Source organism: Dermacentor albipictus, chromosome 8, assembly GCF_038994185.2.
Source record: "Dermacentor albipictus isolate Rhodes 1998 colony chromosome 8, USDA_Dalb.pri_finalv2, whole genome shotgun sequence".
Lineage (NCBI taxonomy): Eukaryota > Metazoa > Arthropoda > Arachnida > Ixodida > Ixodidae > Dermacentor > Dermacentor albipictus.
The window spans coordinates 116535300-116560540 of record NC_091828.1 but is presented as its reverse complement, the minus strand read 5'-3'; the positions used below and the strand labels follow the sequence as shown (position 1 = coordinate 116560540).

The window sequence follows — 25241 nt, the reverse complement described above, 5'->3', positions numbered from 1 at the left end:
TTTCGTACCCGCCTGAAAAAAATAATCACGCCCGCCACGACGCTTGTTGTCCGTGTCGCCGATGGCGGAACAGCCCCCGTAATTGGTATGTGTGCCGCCCGCGTCTCCTTCGCCGATCGCTCAACAGTCGTGCTATTCACAGTCATCGCCCACTGTCCCCACGACATCATCCTCGGCTTAGACTTCCTCTCCGCACATTCTGCTCTCATTGATTGTTCCGCCAGTACTCTCCGCCTTGACCTGCCTGTTCTGGATCCCGCTGAACCACACCCCAGTCGCCTCAGTTCCGTCGACTTTGTTCGCTTGCCACCTACGGCACTGACTTACGTTGACCTAGTGTCATCCCCACCAGTGCCCGACGGTCACTATATCGCGGCTCCTCTACAAGACGTCCTCCTTACACACGGGATCACGGTACCTCATACCGTTTTATCTATTACGGCTAATTGCGTCTGCCTGCCAGTGGTCAATTTTGGCTTGACGACACAAGTGCTGCCACGCGGGATGTCTCTGGCCCAACTTTGCTCATTCGAAGATCACTCAATAGCATCTATTGAGGTAGACAGCAATTCAGCCGATCCTCCTCTACCATCTCAGTCGACAACTTGCACCATCGCCGACTTGCAGAAAATGATTGCGCCCGACATGCCGTCCGAGCACGCTCGTGAGCTCTACCGCGTTCTGCTTTCCTACAACAATATTTTTGACTTTAACGATCGTCCTTTGGCCCAAACTACAACTGTTAAACATCGCATTAATACCGGCGATGCCCCTCCTATTCATCGCCGCCCGTATCGAGTGTCACCGGTTGAGCGTCAAGTTATTCACGCTGAAGTTCGCAAAATGCTTGCCAATAACATCATAGAACCGTCATGTAGCCCATGGGCGTCACCGGTTGTACTGGTAAAAAAGAAGGATGGTTCATGGCGCTTTTGCGTGGATTATCGGCACCTTAACAGGGTTACCAAAAAGGACGTGTATCCCCTACCTCGGATCGATGACGCCCTTGACTGCCTCCATGGTGCTCGCTACTTCTCTTCTATTGACCTCCGCTCCGGCTACTGGCAGATTGCTGTGGACGATCTCGACCGCGAGAAGACTGCTTTTGTAACTCCGGACGGTCTTTATCAATTCAAAGTAATGCCGTTTGGTCTATGTAACGCTCCTGCCACTTTTGAACGCATGATGGACTCCCTTCTTCACGGTTTCAAATGGTCCACATGCCTGTGCTACTTGGACGACGTCATAGTATTCTCCCCAACGTTCGCTACGCACCTCGAGCGCCTCTCGGCAGTCCTGGACGTTTTTCGTCGCGCCGGTCTGCAACTGAACGCATCGAAGTGCCAATTCGGCCGTCGCCAGATTACCGTCCTTGGGCATCTCGTTGACGCGAACGGAGTGCAACCGGACCCAGGCAAGATCCATGCTGTTACGCACTTTCCTGTTCCGAAGTGTGTCAAGGATGTGCGCAGCTTCATCGGCCTTTGTTCCTACTTCCGCCGTTTTGTGAAAAATTTCGCGGCCATAGCACGACCACTAACCGAGCTTTTGAAAAAAGACGCCCCTTTCCACTGGGGCGTTAACGAGGCCTCTGCATTCTCGCATCTAATCGACGTTCTCACAACGCCTCCCGTTCTGGCCCATTTCGATCCGTCTGCGCCTACCGAAGTTCGTACTGATGCCAGCGGTCACGGAATTGGCGCAGTTCTGGCACAACGCCAGCGCGGCAACGACCGTGTTATCGCTTACGCCAGCAGGCTCCTCTCACCCGCGGAGCCAAACTATTCCATCACTGAGCGTGAGTGTCTGGCCCTAGTTTGGGCGGTTGCGAAGTTCCGCCCATACTTATATGGCCGACCCTTTTCTGTTATCACAGACCATCACGCGCTTTGTTGGTTATGCTCATTGAAAGACCCTTCAGGAAGACTTGGTCGCTGGGCCCTACGCCTCCAAGAATATTCGTTCTCTGTCACCTACAAATCTGGCCGACTACACAAGGACGCTGACTGCCTGTCTCGCTACCCGGTAGACGAGCCTGACGACGCCGACAGTAGTACTGCCGACGGCATTTTCTCTGTGTCTGCCTTCGTTAACATCGCCGATGAGCAGTACCGAGACCTATCGCTGCGAGTACTCATCGAGCGTCTGCGCTCTACACCTACCGACGCATCCGTTCGCCGATATGTCCTCCAGGGCGGCATTCTGTACCGAAGGAACTTCCTCCCTGACGGATCTGATCTTCTTCTTGTCGTGCCAAAACATCTACGACAGACTGTGCTCTTTGAGATGCATGACGCACCTACTGCAGGACATCTCGGCGTAACCCGCACGTACGACCGCGTCCGCCGCCGCTTCTATTGGCCTGGTCTCGCTCGCTCTGTCCGACACTATGTTGCTGCCTGTGATACCTGCCAGCGTCGGAAAACACCTCAGGTGCTACCTGCCGGTCATCTCCAGCCGATCGCTGTCCCTGTGGAACCGTTCTTTCGTGTTGGATTAGACCTCCTCGGTCCCTTTCCCACGTCATCCTCTGGGAACAAATGGGTAGCCGTCGCAACTGACTACGCCACCCGATACGCTATCACGCGGGCTCTCCCTACCAGTTGCGCCACTGACGTCGCGGACTTTCTCTTGCGGGACATTATCTTACTTCATGGCGCCCCGCGACAGCTGCTCACTGACCGTGGTCGTAACTTCCTCTCGAAAGTTATCGCCGACATTGTACGTTCCTGCTCCACTCAACACAAGCTGACTACCTCATACCATCCTCAAACCAATGGCCTGACAGAGCGGTTAAACCGTACTCTTACCGATATGCTGTCAAAGTATGTTTCCAAGGACCACCGCGACTGGGACATTGCGCTTCCTTACGTCACATTCGCTTATAATTCTTCCCGGCACGACACCGCCGGATTTTCTCCCTTTTATCTGCTCTACGGTCGCGAACCGACCTTGCCCCTTGACACGGCACTTCCTCCTGCTTCGATCTCAACAAGCGAGTATGCGCGCGACGCCATCGCTCTCGCCGACCATGCACGCCAGCTTGCCCGTGCTCGACTGACGGACTTGCAAACCACTCAGCAGCGTCAGTACAACGCCCGCCACCGTGACGTGCAGTTTTCGCCTGGTGCGCTCGTGCTCTTGTGGTCGCCCTCTCGTCACGTCGGACTTTCACAAAAGCTCCTTTCGCGATACACAGGACCCTACCGCGTGCTGCGCCAGGTGACGCCTGTGACTTATGAAATTGCTCCTGTGAGCTCAACCTCGTCATCTACTCTGGCGTCTAGTGATGTCGTGCACGTCAGTAGGCTCAAGAGCTACTACACTGCTTCAGAGTCCAGCCTTTAGTCGCTCCGGGACAGCGCTTTTGCCGCCGGGGGTAGTGCTACGGGGTATGCTCCCACTGACGAAGAGCTGAGCAGGAAGAAGACGAAGACGACGATTTAGAAGCTAGCGCGCGCTGTTGCCTCTTGGCCAAGCGCAGCGTATTTTCCTTGTAAATATATTTGTACATAGCTTGTCGTCTGCGTCTTTCTACGTAACAATATCATGGTTTTGGCAAGTAAGACTCAAAATAACAACAGGCGCTGCCACCACTGGAGTCGCCACTGTGGTTACCATTGAGCTTGAGCACGTACATAATGATGCAGTTCAGTTCTAATTATGCAGCGAAGGCTAATTTCATTACGAAATAATGCAAGTTTGGTTCCATAGCAATGTATGGGCACGGTCTGAGGCCTGCGGTTGGGCTCTAATTAATCGGAGTCGAATTAACGCAAGTCTACCGTGCCTTGCTCAGCACCATTAACATGTACATTTCGGGATTGCCATGATTTGACATGCACTGATTTCTGTTGCTCCACAGATACTGTACGCCAAGGACATTGACCAGAGGAGCACCACCTTTGAACGGGCACTTGCGATGGGCAAGGATTACAAGCGCAGGACAGCTGTAAGGGATCTCTTACTTCCCCTAACAATTATTACTATAAGCCTAACCGGGTTGCTTTTATACTAAAGCAACTCCTGGCTGAGTATTGACAGAAGCTGCTGTTGTAGACATCGTCTTTGTGTGAGTTGATGGTGAAAGCTTTAATATGCTAGCTCTTCTACATTGGCGTGATAGGGAAGTTCCAGGCCTTAAAAACAATTGCAGATGCCTCTTATGATGGAAAAGAGTGGATGAACTTTTTGCTAGAGTGGAGGATGTTGATTCTTATATATAACACAGAAAGACTGTCAGAAGCACTTGTTATTTGTGAGAACAATTTATATTTACTCTTTGCACTGGCTTGGAACACCTGTTGTTCCAAGCAATTTGCGTGTCATGTGCACCTCAGAGGTCTGTAACCAAGTGAAACTTTGCTGGGATGAATGTGACATGTTCTCACTCAATCAAGCATCGTTTCAGGCTCATTTATCGCTGGCAGGTGCATCCTCAAATTTGCATTATGAAAATTACAGAATTGATGAATACATTTCTTTAGTGATTTTTTTGTCTCCCAACACACTGTCCATCGTTATCACTCTCGGGCAGTAATTTATCGCTGCCTATGAAGACCAAGAATGCTTTGTCCTCCATACGGTCCATAGTGCATATGATACAGTAAAACCCTGTTAACTCGAAGTTGTAATAACCAGGGAAATTTTCGAGATAAGTGGAGTTTCGAAATAATTCCCCAAAATGTAAGCGCCTGGCCGCGCATAGACCACGTAGAGCCTTTCAAAACGGGCACCAGTAGCCGCTAAATTTATCGATAGAAGCTCAATATACCAGGAGTGGTATTTTCGGTAGATCGTTTTGCCAGATATTGTGCGACTTGGCACCCTACACATCTAGCCTCCAAAGGCAACAGCGACCCTCGCATGGAGCCAAAAAAACGGTGTTGCACATAGGCACCGATTTGTGCAAAGACTAGTCACGTGAAATATCGCTTGTATCCCAATAAAGTAATTGGCCACCCCAGGGTTGCGATATAGTAGCCGTGCCTTCTGTTCAATCATATGCCACGCTTTCATCCACCATAATCAGCTGGCTTATCCTACCGATAACGCAGATGGAGTATCTCTATGACCATTGAAGAAGCACAATGAGAAATGGCAGCGGAAAAGCCATCACTACCAAATCGCAGCCCTGAATTTATAAAATTCCAAAAACATATCTTAAATTCGGTGCAGTGGCTTATGGCAACGATTGCGTCATATCTGTACGCTAATTGCTTAATGCGTGACATGGCATAGTGCGCAGATGCGTAAACATAGGAACTGAGACAAAAGCGATTACGCAAGGTGACGATGCCCCGCGCATACGTGAGCCTCCATGTTACGGAGCTCCCGTCTACATTCTCGGGCATCGTGGGGAGTGAGAGCGACACTACGCTCCCATTATCAATGAGATCGCTGCCAGCCACGAACGGTGGAGGATAAGAGTGTCATAGAATGAAGCGCAATTCGCTACAAACTTGCAGTGCTGTCATATTTTGACGATGTCGCAGCTGTGCACAAAGTGAGCAGCTGCAATGTCTTAATGAGTTTTTCGCGACATTTCGAAGTTGAGGTTTTGATATATGTGGAGTACGGTGCTAAAGCATTTCTATATAAACGGCGAAAAATATGTAGAGTTGATGCCAAACTGAGAAAAGATTTCGACTTGGCTGATATCTTGAGATACTATCAGAGTTCGAGGGAACGAAGGTTTACTGTATTGCATTTATCTTGCAACTCCGGAACAATCGCAGGTGGGACGGTGGCCCACGCCTAAGCTAGCCACTTAGCTAGTTTATTCTGCAGCGCAGGCAGTTCTCTGGAACAACAAGAACATGTGACGCTATTTGTTGTCGCTAGCTTAATTTGTAGCATAACGCATTGATTGACTGTGCTTTCGTAATCAGATTGAAAGCGGCTCGTTGTCATTGGCATGCTCTGTGAAAACTTGTTCTGTCGCCATCCATGGTCGTCACCTTGTGATGGCAATGGTGATGTCATGCTGGCTAGGCAGGCCCTGGCGGTATGCTGTTCAAAATGTCGCCAATGTGGCTGTGGTCTCGTATCAAATTGCACCATGCAGGCAATTTCCTGGCAGATTTTTTTTGGAAAAGAAGGCACTCGTTAGAATTAGGTGAATGCTGTAATAATTTAATTGTGACCCCATGTTTTTTGCTTTAAAATCTTCTTGGAGCAGGCCAAAAGTGGGTGTTTTTGGTGGGAGATAACGTCGGTTTGACGCATGCGCTGTACCCTAAGCACCGCCAATACAGGTGCTGCCGCTATTGGAGTTGCCACTGGGGTCATCGCTGGGGCCACCACTGGGGTCAGGCATGTGCATGCTGACCAGTAGAGTTCGAATTATCCGATGAAGGTTAATTTCAGGATCTAAATAACTAGTTTGGGTCCATAGAAATGTAGAGATGCCTACCGGGACCTTTAGTCGGGATCTAATTAACCCAAAAATTCAATTGTTAGAGTCAAATTAAGGGAAGTCTGCTATACTTTATTTAGTTGCACTTTAGTATACCTTTAAAAGTTCACTATGAAGGGGCCCTCTGCGTTTCCATATTTATTATGTGGCCTTACATTGCAGTTCCTTGCTGGTAATGTTGCAGGACTAATGTGTTCTCTTGAGAACTTACTTGAAAAACGTTATCACATTCGTTTCGTTTTTCTATTGTCTACATGCAGTGCTTGAAATGGGTGTTCCGAACATTCTCTTTCAGGCACTGGTACTGAGGTCTGCAATGCTCAAGAATCAGATACACGTTAAGGTAAGGCTCGCTTAAGTGCTTTGTTATGTAGTCAAGTCACTTGAGCAGGCATCTCTGCTGATGCCTTGTTTATGGCGTGCTAAATGTGATGCCTCTCTTGATGATTTAGACACTTAATAGAATTGCAATACAGTAAAACCTCGTTGATATGGTCCCGTTTCGTACAACATTTCAGGGCCAACATTCGCAATCGATAACACAAAAAATTACCCAATACAGTTATGGTTCTTTTTATTTTGTTATCTTTCTTTTTGCCCATTGTATGAAACTGCAACTGTATGAAACAATTTCTGGGCTGCTAAATTCCGTGTAAACAAAACATGGTGCGAGGCACGTGCGATAGAGAACAGTAGCCACCCGCCGCAGCAACTTATTCGCAGTACTTGCCTACCCGTCGTCATGTGGCACACTGTTTCCCATGTTCTGGTACCAGCAAATCTTCACATCTTCTGGTACCAGCCACATTCACAGCTATCTCCACCCTTGTCACAGTGCACATGGCGCAGCACCATTGAAAGCATACTGCCCGCTCTAAAAGATGATAACCCAAGCGTGCTGCCATTCGCTGCTACAGGTGACGCAAAGTGACAATGATGTTTCGCTTTGGTGACATCGTACTCTGGCGAAGACCGCCAGCTCGATTTTGTTTCAGAAACTGCGCAATAGAAAAAGGACAGCACACTTAGGCCGCTCAGGGCCGTGCGACAGCGTCTCGGGCCGTGCGCCAAGCGAGCATGTTTAAGCTTACCGCCTGAAGAAGCTGCTGACTCTGGCCAAATTTGAGGTGTGCAAATATTTGCGCACATCGGAGTTTCATGCTGCGACGATTCACACAACACTTAGCATGAAATAGATGCTAACTACAGTTGAGTCAGCCAACTTCTTTAACGACTTCGAGTCATACGTTTTCTCAGTTAATACGTTTTTCTCACAATTTTTTTTTTCCTAAAACGTGTGAATGAGGTTTTACTGTATTTCTGGCATTGAAGCCTCTCAACCAGTAATGTTTCTGTATAGTGGATAGCCATTGCTTATTAGTTGGTACATACAAAGCAGTGGTTATGTTCTATCCCTGTCTTTTTAATAACCTTTTAATCGTTTAACTATATTGAGAATGTTTTTATCTAAAGCATGTATTAAGGAGATCTACAAGTCTATCTTGGGGAAAGCATTCATGATGTAACTTGTACCCATTGACGATCGAAGAATTTGGTATAAGTTAAACCCACAGAACCACATTACTCCTGCCCTCATGCTTCAAAGCATGGTTCCTGAGAGACGGCAGTTCACCTCTGCCATGAAATCATAGAAATTCATTAACATAATTTGGTTAGTGCATCATGCAAATTCTCTTGAGGTTGAACAGTAATGCTTTCCATTGCACTCTTAGGTTGTCGTCAGCCACAGTGACAATGGACAAAATAGGCTTGTGCAAAACTGTTCGAGAACAACTCCGCCAGGACAAAAGACATTCAAGACTTTAAAAATGTGAAGCATGAAATGCTTGTAGGTCATCTCAGTGAAGTTTCAAGCAGGCTCTTGCAAATTTTAGCTTGATGTCAGGAATCCTCTCCTGTCTCGCAAAGAGTTTTTTTCACCTGTTATAAAAGTGTATTGGATTTGGTTTTTTAAATAGTTGGTCCTTCATTGGCTGGGCATTATTTCAATGGCCAGGAGATAGATCATGTCTGATGGAAAATGTTCCAAGTTTTCATTCTTTTGGAGAGCTGTCAAAACAAAACCCATGTTTGGTACTCAAGAAGCACGCTTTCTTTCAACCAGGTAGGCCCGCTGTCTTGTAAGTAGACGCTCGGGTGCTTTTCTTGGCACATGAACCTTTGATATTCACTTGCGTTTGTACTGGGTAAGATTTTTGATAAACATGTGGCTGCTGTGACATTCTAGAGTTCAAAATATTTCTGACGACTTGATTATTTGAATGTGTGTAGTGCCTGCATGGTATTTTTCTTTAGTGTTAGCTACACATTTGTCTAATAGTACAGTGCAATCAGAAGCTGAAGAAATATTTCATAAAGAATTAATCTTGTTTGTGCGGTCCTTTCTAACTTGTATTTGCATATACTGATATGATGGCTAGATTCTTAATTATATAATTTCTTATACTAGCACAATGTGCTTTATTTCTTTTTTGTGGCATTTGGAAGCATTGCATCTTGAAGCGTAGCTTGAAGTCTCTCGGTTTTGTTACATTCACCTCTGCGAATACGCTTTTTAGGACTTCCTTGAAAACAATCTTTTAATCCAATTCCATGATTAACAGCTTGTAGACCTTTGTGTTTCTTTCCGATAGGTGTAGCGCGCTACCAAAACAAACGCCAGGTAATATGAAGAGGCTTGAGGCTCCATAATGTTAACCCTAAAGAAATATAAGCACGGTGGATGAATAGGTTAATTGCATGCCAGCAATTGGGCTTCTCCTGTTTACGCTTTTTAAATCGAATTGTCAGTAATAAAAACCATGCTGCTTGCTTCACCTTCAGAATCTGCATTGGTCCTTTATGCATCACGTTCAGAATGTTCTTGGCAGGAATTTAAACTGAAAACAAGTTTTCTCTCTTTTCTATATATATGTACAGCTTAAGCAATGCGCAAGTACCAAATGACTTCCCAGATTTCATCGCATCCTTTGCATGTTCAAAATATAACATTGGCTGCTGAAGGGCACTAAACTACTAACCAATATTTTCTTTATTGGGAACCTGTCTGTTCATCGTTACTGCATTCTTAAAATCTCGGACCTCGATGTGTATTCCGGTGCACAAATTGTGGTACTCTTCTCTGGCCACTTACGCTGCAGCATCTCGGCCAGGGTTAGGTGCTGCAAAATTTTGGTGGTTCGACAGGTTGGAAGAGGGGGGAGGGGGGGAATGCCAACTGGCAGGTGCTGCGTGACAAGTGGACTTTTACCAGAGGGTTCTTGTAATGTGCAGATGACTTGCATGGGCTTCTCTAGCTTGCGCTAGATTTTTAAAATTTGAATGTGGGAGACCATGCACAGTGACTAGAGATGGAACAAAATTTTCAGATAAGATACTCATCCTGTTCTGTTGTGCTGTGTAATTTTCGCGTGTAACTTTGACAAGCTTACCATTGTTTTCCAGAGGCTATGTGATAGCTAAAAAATTGAGAAACTTGTTACATTTCTTTCAAACTTTATTTTCTGGCTCAAGCTCTAGGTTCGAAAGTTGTATTGAAGTAGTTGGACTGTGCTTAAGAATACTGATTAAATGAAAGGCGATGTGACTTGCGCCAGCCACATGCTCTTGTGAAGCTTGCAAGTGTGTGCCAGAACATCTACTACAAGGCACAAAAGGCAGCCTTGGTTTAATCTTGAGCATTTCTACTCCCCATTGTCACTCCACTAAGCCATTTACGAATGTATGCCCAAGAATCTAGGGTGGCCAACACTCTTCCACTAACTGGTCTTTATGTATATTGCAGTGGTACAGCCTAAAATTAAACATGACAAATTGGAAAGGATGTGATGCCCATCTAACAATTACAGTCAAACCCAATTTTTATTGTGTCTAGTTCAGTCAAATTGTCCTTTGCATAGAATGACTCCTCAACGTTGAAAGATTGTAGTAAGAATACATAACAAAATGTATGATTACATTGAGCATGGAATGTTTGGTCACATTGACCAGAGCACATGTGTCCACATGGTCTGGTCAGTGGACACTTGCGTTCACGATGTAACATTCACCAAACAGCCAGCCGCCGTCTAGATGTCTTGATAAGGTGAAATCCTTTCAATGAAAAAGAAATGCCCTTATAGTCAGACGTGATTCTAGTACGCAAGTTTCATGTCTCTTTTGTATCAAATTTGGACTCGACATTAAATCGGCGAGTACTTTTTGAAAGTTAGATACAAATAAGCATGGGACATATACAGAAAAGGCTTCACTATCATGACCATGGAAATAAGGAATCGTTGGATATAGCATAGTTTGTTTCTTGCCTATGTCCAGCGCGTAACGAATACATGCTTACAAAGAATATCGGACACATCCAAGGTATTTTCATGTCGCATGCAATTTCACTATAACAACATTAGAAAAATAAAATCTACAAAAGCTTGATTGTCAGCCAGCCACGTTTCTGCTTTGTTTTGTGTTCTGCTTCCTGTCCCAGGATGCGTGCGAGCTATAGCCACGAACCGCCTAACAATAAAAAAAAGATGAAGAAAAAAACAGAGAGAGAGGGGCCCCGTTTGACTTCTTCTCGTGTGTGTCTTTTTGTTCTGTGCCCGCTTACGGAGGTGACGACGTGCCCTCTTGACGTTGTGTGCCCGGTTGGTTTTCGGTAATGCAGCTTGCTGGCTCTCATGCTACCCCGCAGCACATGCGATGAGCAAAGTCCCGTTGTCTGAACCGAGGTGTCGCGCCGGGTTTTGCGCAGAGCTTGCCCCGAGAAGGCTCGCAGGGCGCAGACATCTCCATGGTGTCGTGCAACTGCACCGCGGCTCGCAACTAGCCGGGGATGCCAGCCAAGCTCCTGGCACTGACTGTGCGCCCCAGTTGTTTCTCTCTCTCTCTCCCTCTTCGATGCACCTCCCCACCTTCTTTTTTTGCGTGTGCGTGCATGCGTGTCTCTTTCTCTCTTTTTGTTTTTCTTTTAGATTTGAAGTGTCTCCCGGAAGAAGATTCTGCTGCTGCCTTCATTGCCAAATTTTTTGTTTATTTGCAAGGCGCACTTCTGCATTGTAATAAAATTTTACAGCAGCATATTGTAGAGACCATGTTTTTCTGTGGCAGATTTTACTAGCGGGGTTGGTGGTCAAGGCAAAGCTGGAGTACTGAAATTTCTGGGTCTTGAGAAGAGTCTCGGCACTTTCGTAATTGTGTCGCAGAATGGCTGTCTTTGTGGTTGCCCTAATATACATGACAAAAAAAGAAAAGTGTAGGCCAGCAGACAGCCGCTCGATAAGTTTTGCACTTGAATTTCTTGCTTATCGGTTCAATTCACGGGATAAATTTGAACACGCCAGGCATACTATCAGTGGAGATTGCAACGTCAACTTATTGATAATGAAGCTGCACCAGATGTGAAAAGTTATGTAGACACTCTTTCTTGCTCAAACCCAAATTGTCAGCTGCTACCTGTGCTAAGCCCGAGTTGCCGCTCTTGATCATTTAGTCATTGTTTGCAGAACCCCCCGCCCCCAGTATAATTCGGAACAATTTTTCTTGGATGTTTCGTATGACACAAACACTATTACGCTTTTGTGCATCGTGCTGCAGAAAATATACTTGTGGCGAAGCTGCAGGCATAGTGGGCTATAGCTTGGCTTTAAAGTACGGACTTGGCAAGGTAAAAAGGCTGTTTAGGCAGCAAATGGCACCAGAAAACTTGAGGGACAAGTAAGAAGACGAAAAAAAAAGCATGCAATTGTTTTAGTCTCCTTGCTTGTCCCTTGCGTTCTCTGGCACTGGTTGCTGTCATAATGAAACAACTAGCCCAGCAGTACATGTTGCTGTTGGAGGAGACATATGCACTGCTTTTATCAAGTGAAGATTAACAAGTAGGTTCACAACTGATTTCTTGTTATTGCAGGTTTCAATGACAGCAAACATCTTTATCTTTGATGTACTCTAGATTTTTTAAAATTTATCTGTGGAGGTAGAGTTCAGAAGTGTGGCACCAAGGTATACTTTTTAGTTATACACTTTTTCCCTCCAACTGTTGTGTTGCTCAATATGTATGCCTGTATCCTCGCTTGTCACTAACTGCCACTGCCGACACTGTAAGCTATGAGAATGCATCTTGGATTAAGCCTCTTGCTGGTATAGTTACAGCCGAGAACAGTGGAGCAAGGTGGCGAGCCAGACTAGTTGTCTGGTGTTCATGTTGGAATGTTCTTGAAGTACAACGCCAGGCACAGAGAAAAAGATGGGCAAACAAAAACGCTAGATTAGACTGTGCTTCAGTGGCAACTGCAGTTTTTATTGGACATACAAATGATGCAAGCTATTTTCGTGACTCATCTTCTTTCTATGTGATGGCAATTGTGCTTCATTTGTTGAGAACGGCGCAGTTGTTGCTTTCATTTTTTCTCATTTCAAAAATTTCGGGAATGATTTCTCACTGATATGTTTGTGTGCCGTTGAACGGCAATGGTGTGAGTCAGATTTGCAAGAGTTTTGAATAAATGTCCGATTTCTGCATGGAGAATGCGTCAAGTTGCACTCTTCTTTTGTTATGTGCATGTTTTCAAAACTTCACTGACTTGCCACATCTAGTGGGCCTCCAGATTTGTGAAAAAAATCCGCCGAAAAAAAAAAAATATGAGCCACAGCAAATGGAGGTGCTTCAATTTTACTTTTCGTGTGTCCTACATGCTCGAAAATGTGCAGTCACTCAAAGTTTTACATGCGATAGCAAGTTTTGCTTTGTGCTTGCGTTGCTTTGTCATTTGTCTGAAGCCTTGAAGGAGAAACAAAAACAGCGAGGCTGTGCACTAAAATGACTGAAGTTGTTAATATTCATTTGCCAATTGCATGATGGAAAATGGCCACAAAAAGGTGCTTAGATAGTCGCAGTGGGGTGAGGTCATGCATCTGCTGAAAAAAAAAATTCGGGCAGACTAACGGACACAGTGGGGCATGTGAAATGTCTTGTGTGTTCTGCAGAAGGTGTATGGGCACTAGGGTATACAAATGGCATAACCAAATGCACAAATTAATTTTTGAAAATGTATATACACTAGACAGAAAAAGGGAAAGCCAGGAACAGGCTGGCAATTGCTGCCACCAGAAGGGGCACAATGGCTACCTACTTTTCAGAAAGGAGACAGAAACACAGAAATGCAAGATAGGAAGAAGGGGTGGGAAGAGGAAAGAAAGAGCAAGATAAGTATCAGACTTCAGGATAGGAGCGCTGTTGAAAACATCTATACACTAGACAAAAGAGCGTAAGCGAGGAGCAGATGCAATAGCTGCTACCAGAATGGGCACAACACCTGCCTGCTCTTCAGAAAGGAGACTGAAACAAATGCAAGATGGGAAGAGGAAAGAAAGAGCGAGATAAGTATGAAATAATTTAACAGAACACACAGTAGGGCTAGTCACTTAGGGTCACGCCACTAATGGATGTCGAAATAGAAGCAATGGTGTGCAATCCCGTCATCCGAAAACAGACACGGTACAAACGTGAAGCTAAGTTCGTTACGTTTAGAAAAATACAGTGCGATGAACCACTGGGGTACAAACATTCGTTGAGTGTCGTATACCACAGGCCAAGGAGGTGAAAGACCTTCACTAGCGACGTGCGTTGCACAATGAAAGCGGGACACTCCGGCCAAAAGCAGGTGCTAAAGCGTATCGCAGCAACCGCAAGACATACACAATAAACTGGCCACACATCCATGTCGGTATAAACATTCACACCTGTTCACACAGCCAACCCTTAGCTCGAGCAGTTGTGCTCTAGTGCGACGAGGGAAGCCTCAACCGCGAACAGGGTACGGTAACGTTCCATTTGTGAAGTGTTGGATGCTGCTTGAGTAGGCGTCGTTGAATCAGCATACGAGTGTCATCAAGCTTGCACAAGATTTCAGGGCAAACACAGTCATTATGAGCACAAGTTGAAGCCTGCCGATCAGCCTCTTCATTATCTATGATCCCTATGTGTGAAGGTATCCACACGGAACACCTATGTATCCATTGGACAATGATCGAGAGATACCCCATGTGATGCACTTTTGTTGGCAGAGTCGGTAACGCTGCGCACAACTGGACAATCAGCCTGACTGTGTGCAGTCTGCTAAGAGCAGCACGGGAGTCTGTAAAGATGGTAATTTCCTCTTGCATGTATTTCAGTGCAACATTAATCGCTGCTAGCTAGCTCCACAGTTGTTGACAAGGCTGGATGGGGTAGATGAAATGTACGTCATACTTGAGTCAAAGGGCAGAAAAATGCTGCAGAAGCGCCTTGACTGTCGCTGTGTATGTGTGCATATGTGAACACTTGGAGATAATCTGGAAATCTTTTCAAAACTGGCATATCAGACTTGCTGTGTATGTCTGAGATTGTGAGATAAATGGGGAACCCATGTGTGGTGATCTCTTTCAGAGGCGTAACTTAAGCAGCCTGTTCAGAAGTGCCAGAAATGTCCATAAATAGTGCCACCATTTTTCCCATGTGAGAAAACGAGCGGTGAATCAGACGAAGGACCGATTGGCCATTCGATGCGCACTGCAGATACCTCGTATGATAGAGAGCTCTCTGTTCTGCTTGCAGCCTCAGGGTTAACAGATACGCTTCAGTGAGCAATGCAACAGATTGTGCCTCACAAGGTAATCCAAGCATTAGTCGGAGGGCAACGCGATGATCTCGTTCCAGTTGGGCCATCTAACTAGATGGCACGTTCAGGACTGGTAATGCATACATCATACCTGTGAGTACAGACCACTGGTACACCTGCATTAGAAAGCTTGCATGTTTGTATGGTACAGCTTGTGGGGGTCTCGCGGTCTAATTTTGCAATCGAGCTTGCTGACTATTCATAGTGGAACCATTTGATTTGCAGAAGATACGTGTTTGGGCATGGTTTGAGCGCTAGAGTACAGAAATGACCTCCCTGCTAGAGTTCATTGCACCGGCCCCGTCTGGTGGCTCCCGAGACTGGCCCTGCTGCGCTTGAGCCCACCGCACTTGTCGATGGTTGTGGCATCCAGCGCTTCCTATGAGACACGTTCCACCGTGGTCAGAAGGGTTGGCACATCCCTCTGCCTCGCTGCTCGAATCTCTTCACAATATTTCTGGACCCAATGAGTCGAATGCAGGGGCGCCACAGCCGAGCAAGCGTGAAATTTCTGCAACAAACTGCACTCTCATAATGAGCACCGATTTGATTTCGATGAATATTGCCTACCATAGCCATAGTAAACTTTGAAACGCAAGCACTCCTGCTCTGATAACAGACGCACTGCCGAGCCACGCCTCTCTGAACGCCGAGCACGAGGCTGAATTCAGCTTTGTTTGAGTCATGCATTGCACATGATCAAGTAATGACTTTTCCTCTACGCAATGATGTTGAAACGCATGGCATTTATTCATGGATTAGAAAGCATATATGTTCATGACAGGGCTAGCAGGGTTCGTATATGGTTTAGTCTTGCAATCGTGCTCACTCCCTATTTATAGTGGGCCTGCCGATGGCAGAGGTGGTGTATGCAAATTAGCAGCAGAACAGCATTGGGCCACGTGTGGCCCAACTCCAGCAAACAATGGCAGAAACAATGGACCTACGTCGGAAGCCCTACCGTGACACCGCATTGGGTGGACAATGGCATGCCCATTATTTGTTGCCAGCTTTGTCATTGTCCATGCCATTATTTATCATCATCATCATCATGATTTTTACTTTCACCACTGAATACAAGGTGAAAAAGGGAAAGCCGGACAAAAAGCCAAAATTTCTTCGGCTTGACAAAGCTCCGGTCTCCCAGACAGGCACGGTAGCGGCTGGTGTGCAACACAGTCACGCATAAAGTGTGGATGTAACAGCATTTTAAACAAATATATGCAGATACATTCATGTTATAAAAATTAGTTGTAATACAGTTGTGTAAAATAACTTGCGTTATACAATTACAATCTGTTATCTTCCACATTATTTAACACAGACTCAATCTCACATATCACAAGAATGCAAAAGCAATATACATACACACATATATATACACACACAAATGTATACATATATATACGTATACATACATACATACACACACACACAAATATAACAAATTTCATGGTAGTGTTCATGGTAGTGTACAATAAACACAAGTTGCCACCAGGAAACGTTCTTTTTTTAGAAATTATTCTACATATCTGCAAATATATATGTGCATCTATGTTAAAAAAATACAAAAGAATCTGCATATAGGCAGCTGCTTTCACGATATACACCCCGGCAACGTACTATCAGCGTCAAATGAAAGTTGAACAGTGGAGTGCGTGGCCCAAGCATAAGTGAAGATATAGTGTGCGCCGTCCAGTCATCCCAGCACCATCATCGCCCGCACCGTGCACCGTCATCGCAAGGTAGATTCGCCCGCGCGGTGCAGGCGATGACGGTGCAAACTGCACCACGCACATCGCTATTCGCGCTGACAGCACTTGTGGCTTCGGCGATCTGTGCGACAAGGCTCGCCGTAAACTGCAATATTTTACCTTCGTTTTTATTTTTTGCTTCCTCCCTTTCAAATGTAAGAACCAGGACAGAAGCGAAATTATCTCACTAGAGGGGGATCGCGCAGTGCGGCCAAATCGGATGTGCGCGCCTGTCAATGGTGATGACTGGACGGCGCGCACTATATCTTCACTTATGCTTGGGCCACGCGCTCCGCTGTTCAACTTTCATTTGACGCCGATAGTACAAGCTACAAGAAAGGCAACAAGGCAGGTCGATGTTAATTTATCTCTTTCATAAACTTATCCTCTACCTTTCAGGCTTTCGCTGAACTGATCTGCCGTGAAATCTACCAAGGTACACTTCATGAAAAATACTTTCTCAATCTAAACTGATTTATTTGTTCTCTTTAGTGCCCCTTTGTCACTTTCGTGACCGCGGGAAAATCGGTAGTTTTCGAGTGATCTATATATAGTAGGTCAAAACTTAAAAAAAAAGAACAGCAGTTAGCAGCCACGGCACACGGTCCGCACGGAGTTGTGTTACTCCGCCAGCCAATCACAGAAGCAAACAAAATCGTCGTCATGCGACATTTTCAAAATGGCGCCGTACTTCATACCTCCGGAGCTCCGCAGTCTTTTCATGGGTGGAAGCAATGAGGTGTGCAATAGATATGGACAAAGTGTATGGAGTCTGAGCATTTCACTCTTCGAAAGTCCGTGGTACAGTCCCATTTCATTGCTGAGCCCGTTTTACTGAAGAAACTTCACTGCCAACTGAAGTGAAACTTGGCAATAAATAGTTGCACTGAAGCAAGCGTTTTATTTCAGGTCAATAAAGAATTAGGCTTTCACCGCTCCACTATAATAGGCGAGTGAAAACGGATAAAATTACGCAATAATAACCTTACCTTTATGGGTAACGCCTTATTTAGATAACAGAGAAAGTTTGCAGTACGAACTATATTTGCAGCCTCGCGGAGGAACAGTGGCTGGCGGTTATGAGGGTGTGGGCGGGGCTTCACTGCAGACTTTAGTATCCGACTATAGTAAATATTTTTTTTCCTGGCTCAAATAAAATGCTTTATGCATTTATTTGGTATGGTATCAAATTGTAGAGAAACGAATTATCTTTCCAACGGTATTAATTTCAATCAACACGTTTATTAAAAATAGTATGAAAAACATTATTAAAACAAGAAAATTTGGCAAAAACGAAAGAAAGATCGATGAAGACATCAATGCTGCTTTGCACTAAATGAACAAAAAAATCGAAACGTACATTTCCAACACAAGAGTCATATACAATGATCATGCAAATATACGCTCTGTTTGTACAAAATTTCTTCAGATACATACGAAAACATTAGCCCTCACCGGGAGCTAATGTTTTCAACAATGCTAATGTCTAATGTCAACCCTCTGCGCGGCCGCCAGCCATTGATCCCACCGTTCTGTCCCACTCGAACGACGTTGACACCCTGCTGGTAAGAACTGCGACCTTTGGAACACGCCGGATGACTTATAAATGCGCATTGACCTATTCATAGGTCAATGCGCAGCAGCCATGAAACGGTCCGAGAAGAAAGCGAAAATCACCCGCGGGTGCCTGTTGACGTATACCGGGGCGGTTTGACGCACTTTCGTCGTCTGCGCTAAAGTCGAAGTCGAATCCAAGTATTCCAAGTCTGTGCTACGACCATCATCCGGAAATTCGAGCCTGTACGCATCGGAATCCGCCGAAATTCGCCGTTTCTGTGGAGCCGCAGTGCGGAACGTCGACGCCATTTCCGAAACCACGAGCGCTCGTCACCCCCAACTACGATGGCGCTTTCGATATCCCGGCGTGGTAGAAAAAAAAACATACAAACGAAACTGATTAAATAGTTCCTTTTTAATCCATTAGATAGCGCTAGCTGTCCAGAAGTGCCAGGACGCTAATAGTGAGTTCACCGGTTAGAAAGGTTTCATTAGCCACAAATCCTCCTCCTCATCATCATCATCATTGCTCGAAGAGCGGCAAAATTTGAATTTGTAACCATCGACACCATGCTATCGATAGGTATAGGCACGGTCACGAGGGTGTTAAAGCAACAGCAGTCATTCAGTTACAAAATTAGCCCCGTGAGTGCCAGCCAGCACCACTGATGCCGATGAATGTGGCGGCAGTGGCCTGCTTGTCTGCACAAATGTAAGGCAATTCAGTCCCTTTATTTCTTTTTTTATAGTTCCAGTACCTACATATCTGAAAGTTGCACCAATGCATTGCACCTTTCTAACCTGCGATTTTCTGACCTACGTCAGCAGACAGCTGAGTCAAAAGCTGGTATGACGTGGCACAGTTCCTGTAAACCCTGAATTCACATTATGGCTTAAAGGGAAGCTGAAGCGGTTTTCAATTTCCATGAATTTCTGGGATTGGGAAGAACAGACCTAATAATTTACGGTTCCGCAATTTTTTTCTTCGTTTTGTTAATATAAGGGGCAGAAATCGCTTTCTAAATCACCCCCGCGGACACGCCCCCATCGCTTCCCGGAGCGCCGGGTGAGGAGGTTAACAGAGGAGAGAACCGGCGAGAGTGACGTCACTGGCGGGGACCGAGCTGCCGGACCGGCGTGCTGGCATGCGCTGGCATGCCTCCTTCCGTCCTGCGCTTTACTGAACTACGCTACGAGAGATTTGCCGCCGCCGCCGCTCACGTTTGTTTTGCGATTTTCGTAGACTGTTCTTTCCTTCTGTGCTGCGTGAGTGCCTACAGCCAAGGGCGCCCAACATGCCCTCGTTCTGTGCAGCAATCGGCTGCGCGAACACACGCGGGCGAGACTATGTGGTGTTTCACAGGTTCCCGAAGCACAAGAAGCTTGCAGCGCAGTGCGGTGAGGAGAGAAGTTCGTGCCGACGAAATCAACTGTGCTGTGCTCGGACCATTTCCGCGATAGCTGGATAGCCTTACGACAAATGCGGAAACGCGTTGTTGCTAGCGTTGCTATACTCCGTTTCATACATCAGGTGCAACGCTGTGGAGGCTTGAGATACTTCTTGCAGTGGCTGCATTCGCACTTAGAAAAAGTTCGGTGTTTCTTGACCCGATTTTTGAGAAAACTTTTCATGTATAAGCTCAGTTCTTAATAAAAAAAAGAATTTACCCATAGAAACAATCCGTGTACTTATACGGCTGCTAACACGTTCTTTTAAATCAATTTTCTTTTCGGCATTCTTTAATTGCAGCCCGTCGCGGCAGCTTCACGTGCATGCTCGCGCGAGCAAATGCCGCTGGCACGCTGCGAACCATAGACGGAAACGCGCGCAGTAATATATTTTGGTAACCGGACTTCGTGCGTAGCTTCCACAGCGTTGCACCTGAGGTATAAATTTGAGTATAGGCTTGCCTAGTGACATTCGACGTACGGTTGCAGTTATCATGTTTACCACACGGCGGTGCTAAAACTGCCTAATATCTTTATGTCAACACTAGCATGGAGCGCGCATACCGATTCTTGTTCGAGCCACAATCGCAAAGTCGTCGAACCATATTCTGAATAGTGCACATATAATCCCCCTGACCATCTCGATCTGGATGTGTATGATAAGCAACTTCCATGACTGTACCTCGCAGCACTGCATGTGCGCGCTTTGAAACGCGGCACTTATGTTCGCGATCGTGTATCAACGCTCAGAAAACCACGGGACTTCAGACAAGCAGCGGCAAGGTGCTTGACATCGCGGAATTGTACCCGTGTTTACAATCTAATGAGAAGTTAGTGCTTCGGCATTCTTCCAGCAGCAAGTTCCCAGTGACACTTTAGCGCATTTTTTCTCCCGTCATTGGAACGTGCAGCTACATGAAAAAAAAAAGCATACGTAACAGCTAAGATTTCCAGCGCGCGAGAAGGTGTACACATCGCTCTCGCTTTTGGCACACTCAACATCGTCGTTGCCGCCGTTGCCGCCATCGTTTTCCGTATCGGCTGTCGGTTCGAACATGTACGGCGAAAATACAATCTGTCCGAGAGAGCGAGAACGTTCCATAATGCTTACAACCCAGCTATGCAGCCAGAACAGAACAGCGTGCTACGCTCTCAAACGGCGGCGCCGACCGGCGACTGCCGCCACTGACGTCACAGCGGCTCCGACCAATCACGGGCAACAGCGGCGTTCGCGCGATACCCTGAGGCGCTGGTGCGCGTTTTCATGAAAAAACAGCCGCTTGCGCTTGTTTCCGCCCTTTTTGAACGAGATATTCGTGTTCAGGGGACTCAAAACTGTAGAATGCCGCAGAGAACTCATTTTTTTCGAAAAGTGTTTCAGCTTCCCTTTAAGCACATCCATAACATCAAATGTAAGCAAAGAGTATTAGTATCATAAACTATTGCTTACGAGGTGGTGGCAGTCCCAGCAAAGGCGACACTTGGGAAGCTTGGGATGCTTCATTGCCTAAGAGAGTAAACAGTGGAAATGTAGATTGAATCTCAAGTTGCACTGCTTCTATAACAAAATAAAAGAAAAAAAGAGTTTGCATATCACTTAACATGGCAGAGCTTCTCTACCCCGGAACAAAATGTCTACTTCATTTTCCTGCTTGCACTCCCGTAAGTGCCTGCAAAGATGGGCATAGTAGAATATGAAACATTAAAGGGACCTTTACGCAAATTTTCTTAGCTACAGTTATGCATTGCATGTTAATTTTAAACATAGGTATCTCACAGCAAACTGGCAAAATGTGACCGCATTTGGCGCTGAAGAAAATTTGTATTTGAATTTTTTAACTTCTCAGTTCAATCGCACAGCAATCTGCAATACTAACTGCTGACGAACCAAAATCGCACAAAAGGCTTCTTTGGAGTAATGGAAGCCAATCTTGAAGGCTATGCGTCTGTACACTACAAGCACCGGAAATACATCACGGTAGCGACGCCTCTTGTTTTCACGTGTGTGTTTCAATGGGAAGTCCGAGATAGTTTCTGCAGAGACTCTCTGGTTTGTGCTGCTCTTAAACGTGAATGAAATATATGCGATCACATTTCAATGGCAGTGCCCTTACTCCGTCACTGGATGCCAGAGTGTGTGCTTGAGCAAGGCATCAAATGTGGTTTCGGACTGTTTCGAAGCAGTATATAGCCACAGCAGTGGTGCAATAGTTCCTGACATGCACAATTTTTGCCAAAGTATAGTGGCCGCTCTCGATGGGAGAAGCATAGAGGCAGCAACTTCAAATTGAAATTTCAAGTTCAAATGTGCGCTGAAAGCCTAGGTTTTTTTTTGTAATTCACATTGGCTTGTGTACTCCCAGTTATAATGTTAAACTGACAATAACTGATAAACTGAGACCGCGTCACGGGCCCTTTAAGTGGCTAGGAAAGCTATCATTTCATTAAACGTGAGAAACACGTTGCACAACCTAACCATGACCTGATGGAACATGATTATAACGGCGCGATTTGAGGACAGGACACCGCCCCTGTCATTTTTGTGTGCTCTTCCGCTGTCCCCGTCTTTATTTGCCGTCAATGTGATATGCAGTAAACACCAACTAGGCCAAAGTGGAGTTCTTCTGAAGGACACAGAAAGAATGCACACAGGACAGGATCGGCGACTGTCCTATGAGCATACTTTCTGTGTCCTGTCCTCAAATCGCGCCGTTATAATCATGTTTCATCAAGCCAGCAACCAACTAGCCCATCTGAGTCTGTTAATCTAATAATGACCACAGTAATAAGCTGAAAACAGCTTTTGGTAACGGTTAGAAGCGCCAGGAATACCTTAAAGCAAGCATTTCTGTGCTTGACTGTCAGCCCAAGTTTCAGCATAACTTCATAAACGAAAACAACATCTATTGCGCACCTACGTGAACTTGCCTTATATTTTATGCTGTGCCCTATTGCATATCTCAGTATTTATGCAAAACACTGTGATGCTCTATAATCAGCCGAACATGCGGAGCTTTTAAAATGTTTGGTTGCGCCAACTGTGACGGCATAAACATTGAGCACTAGGGACGGATAGATGAAAATTTTCACTGAACACAGGTGCCGCTCAGACTTATTTTCACCTATCCTTACACAGTGCGCAATGTCTTTTTTTTTTCACTCACAGCTGGTGCGTAGAAAAATCGAGAAATTTTCGCCTGCACAAGCATAGTTGAATATGATATGTGTGTCAACAGGCTTGCAAACGAGAGAGAAGACTCACTGATGTTGCACATCTTCTACGACGGATGGTATGGGAAAATGCTGACACTGGCTTAGTGTGTAAGTTTTAGGAGAGCCCACACAAGCAAAATAACTGGTATAACGCATTTCAGCACCTTTTTTGTCGCGCATTTTGTTTCCCTTAGAAAGCCGGTTGCTTGTGCCTGTAGTAAGATGTTCCCACGACTGTGTGCATACGTAGATTGCCGTCATACTCGGCGGTTCTTAGTACATAAGATTACACCTTGACAATCGCGACTGTCAAATGAAGCTGAAGTGCCGGAGCTTTTCGCCTGCATCACCAACAGATAGACTTTTGTTATACAACGCATTTGTTTGCTTACGGTTAGAATGCGCAGTATATGGGACCTACATCACACCACATCAATAGATTGCGCTAAAGATGTTCAGAAACGTTGTGCTCTATTTATATTAACCAGTTACCATCGCACAGCAAGTGGAACAAATGAAGGCCATATCAAACCTCCCTTCCCTCTCAACCTGCGGAAAAAATTGTGCTTATCATTTTGCCGTGAAATAGGATACCAGAATGCAGTGATTTAGTTAACATGAATTAACCCAGCCCCAATTAAGATGGGTTAATCCATCCCCAACAGCCCCGCTGAACCAGTTCCGTTTCCTCTTTACATGAAGCTTTCTCTACACATACTATAGCTGTTGCTTACAAATTCGGCATGTAGGTGTCACATTAGGCATGTGACATACAATCCCCACAGATCACTGCAGACACGACTCGCTTATTTTGTATATATGACTTGTGTAAAAACAGGCTCTTGTAAAGACAGCTATCAGTATACCCATTCTGAATGAGCTCAAAAGCATACGTCGTGTTTCACTGGTGCATTAATTAGTATATACCGAGTAAAGGCCAACCGCAACAAAACTGACTATAAATGCCGACCGTATACCCTCAAAGTAATCTTGGTAAAGCCGCGGGGCCGGTAATTGCCTAATTTTGTTATTAACAGCGATTAAACAGCGCCCATGCAGACGACGCATGCAACAGGCGGCAAAGCGGCAGCGATGCGGGTATGGCAAATACCGGTATTCCGGCAAGCGCGGGCGGTTTGCCGGATGAGCGGGTGCGTAAAATGAGTGGCCAGATTGGTGGCGCCAGCTGGTGGTGCGAAGTTCCACCACATAAACACAGCGCCAGTTACTATATTCTGCTTCGCTGATGGGGTAAATTTTCTACAGCGGCGTAATCGTGTTCACAATTACGCCGCTGCCGAAAATTTACGCCAGCAGTGAAGCAGGATACAGTATGTTACTGCAATTTCAGCTCTGTGTTTGTCTGGTTGAGCTCTACGCCACCAGGCGGCTGCAGCGCTCCGGCCGTTCACGTTTACGCTCCCGACCATCGGGTAATCTGCCCAAACCACACCCGTTTGCCGGAATGGCGGACACGCTCAAAGTCTCTATTGAAGAACCGTACGCGACTGTTGATCTCTCAGTTGCGCCATGTTTCGCCTGGGCAGTCACGCGCATTGCTCGCTCGTCATTTATGAGTTGACGGGCGTTTCCCCCGGCGTGCGTTCTCCCTGTTGCGCTCGGGATTTGAGGCTGTTGCAAGAATGCCGATCCGTTGCCTGGCCGTTGGAGGCTCGAATACGAAGTCGAATACCTGCTCGAAGCAGACGAACGAAATCCTTCCTGACACAGCTCTAGAAACGAGCAGCATGCTGCATTGTCACGAAGGAGAACGCGATACGGCGGCCATGGTGTATATGCTGCGACAAGTCATGCAGGAATGCAATGCCGCCAGAGCGAAATAGGCGAAGCTTCATTACGGCCGCACTTCTGGCAGTCTGACCGTGAGTTTACGTACTCTTAGCACCGAGCCTCTCCTATGCTTTCCTTCCTCCATGTATTAAGTTCACAGTATTGATGAGTAAAGTTAAGCCCGGGATGCGAAGCATACTAGCCTTTATTTTAGTTGTTGAACCACTGTTTAGCCTGGTGAACTGCTGTTGCTTGGCTATACTTGGTTCGGCTAGACGAAGAAACAACTCATGCAGGCGAGCGCACGAGCTGAGACCCGGCTATGTAGCTACGCGGCCGCAAGCGAGCGCACGAGTTGAGCGTCCGCTTTTGCAGCTGTTATGACGTCAT

The 25241-nt window shown here is 46.0% G+C and overlaps 2 protein-coding genes across 11 annotated transcripts in view; one reads left to right on the top strand and one right to left on the bottom strand.

Moving 5' to 3' along the window:
- Positions 1–11509, top strand: part of CSN1b (COP9 signalosome subunit 1b) — a 34248-nt gene extending 22739 nt beyond the window's left edge. For 4 of the 9 annotated variants that reach the window (XM_065442397.2, XM_065442396.2, XM_065442395.2 and 1 more), the window contains exons 12-14: positions 3866–3952; positions 6714–6761; positions 11184–11509. In XM_065442397.2, the coding sequence (XP_065298469.1) occupies positions 3866–3952; positions 6714–6761; positions 11184–11258 (210 nt within the window). In that variant the 3' untranslated portion in view covers positions 11259–11509. Of the gene's footprint in view, positions 1–3865; positions 3953–6713; positions 6762–8543; positions 8560–9358; positions 9532–11096 lie in introns of those variants that run through there. The other 5 variants (XM_065442399.2, XM_065442401.2, XM_065442402.2 and 2 more) reach the window with 5 other exon arrangements.
- LOC135910349 (acid-sensing ion channel 2-like) overlaps positions 1–25241 on the bottom strand; it is a 134889-nt gene that overhangs the window by 62577 nt on the left and 47071 nt on the right. For both annotated transcript variants that reach the window (XM_065442405.2, XM_070524237.1), the window contains exon 2: positions 21298–21354. The gene's annotated coding sequence lies outside the window, so the exon portion shown is untranslated. The remainder of the gene's footprint in view (positions 1–21297; positions 21355–25241) is intronic.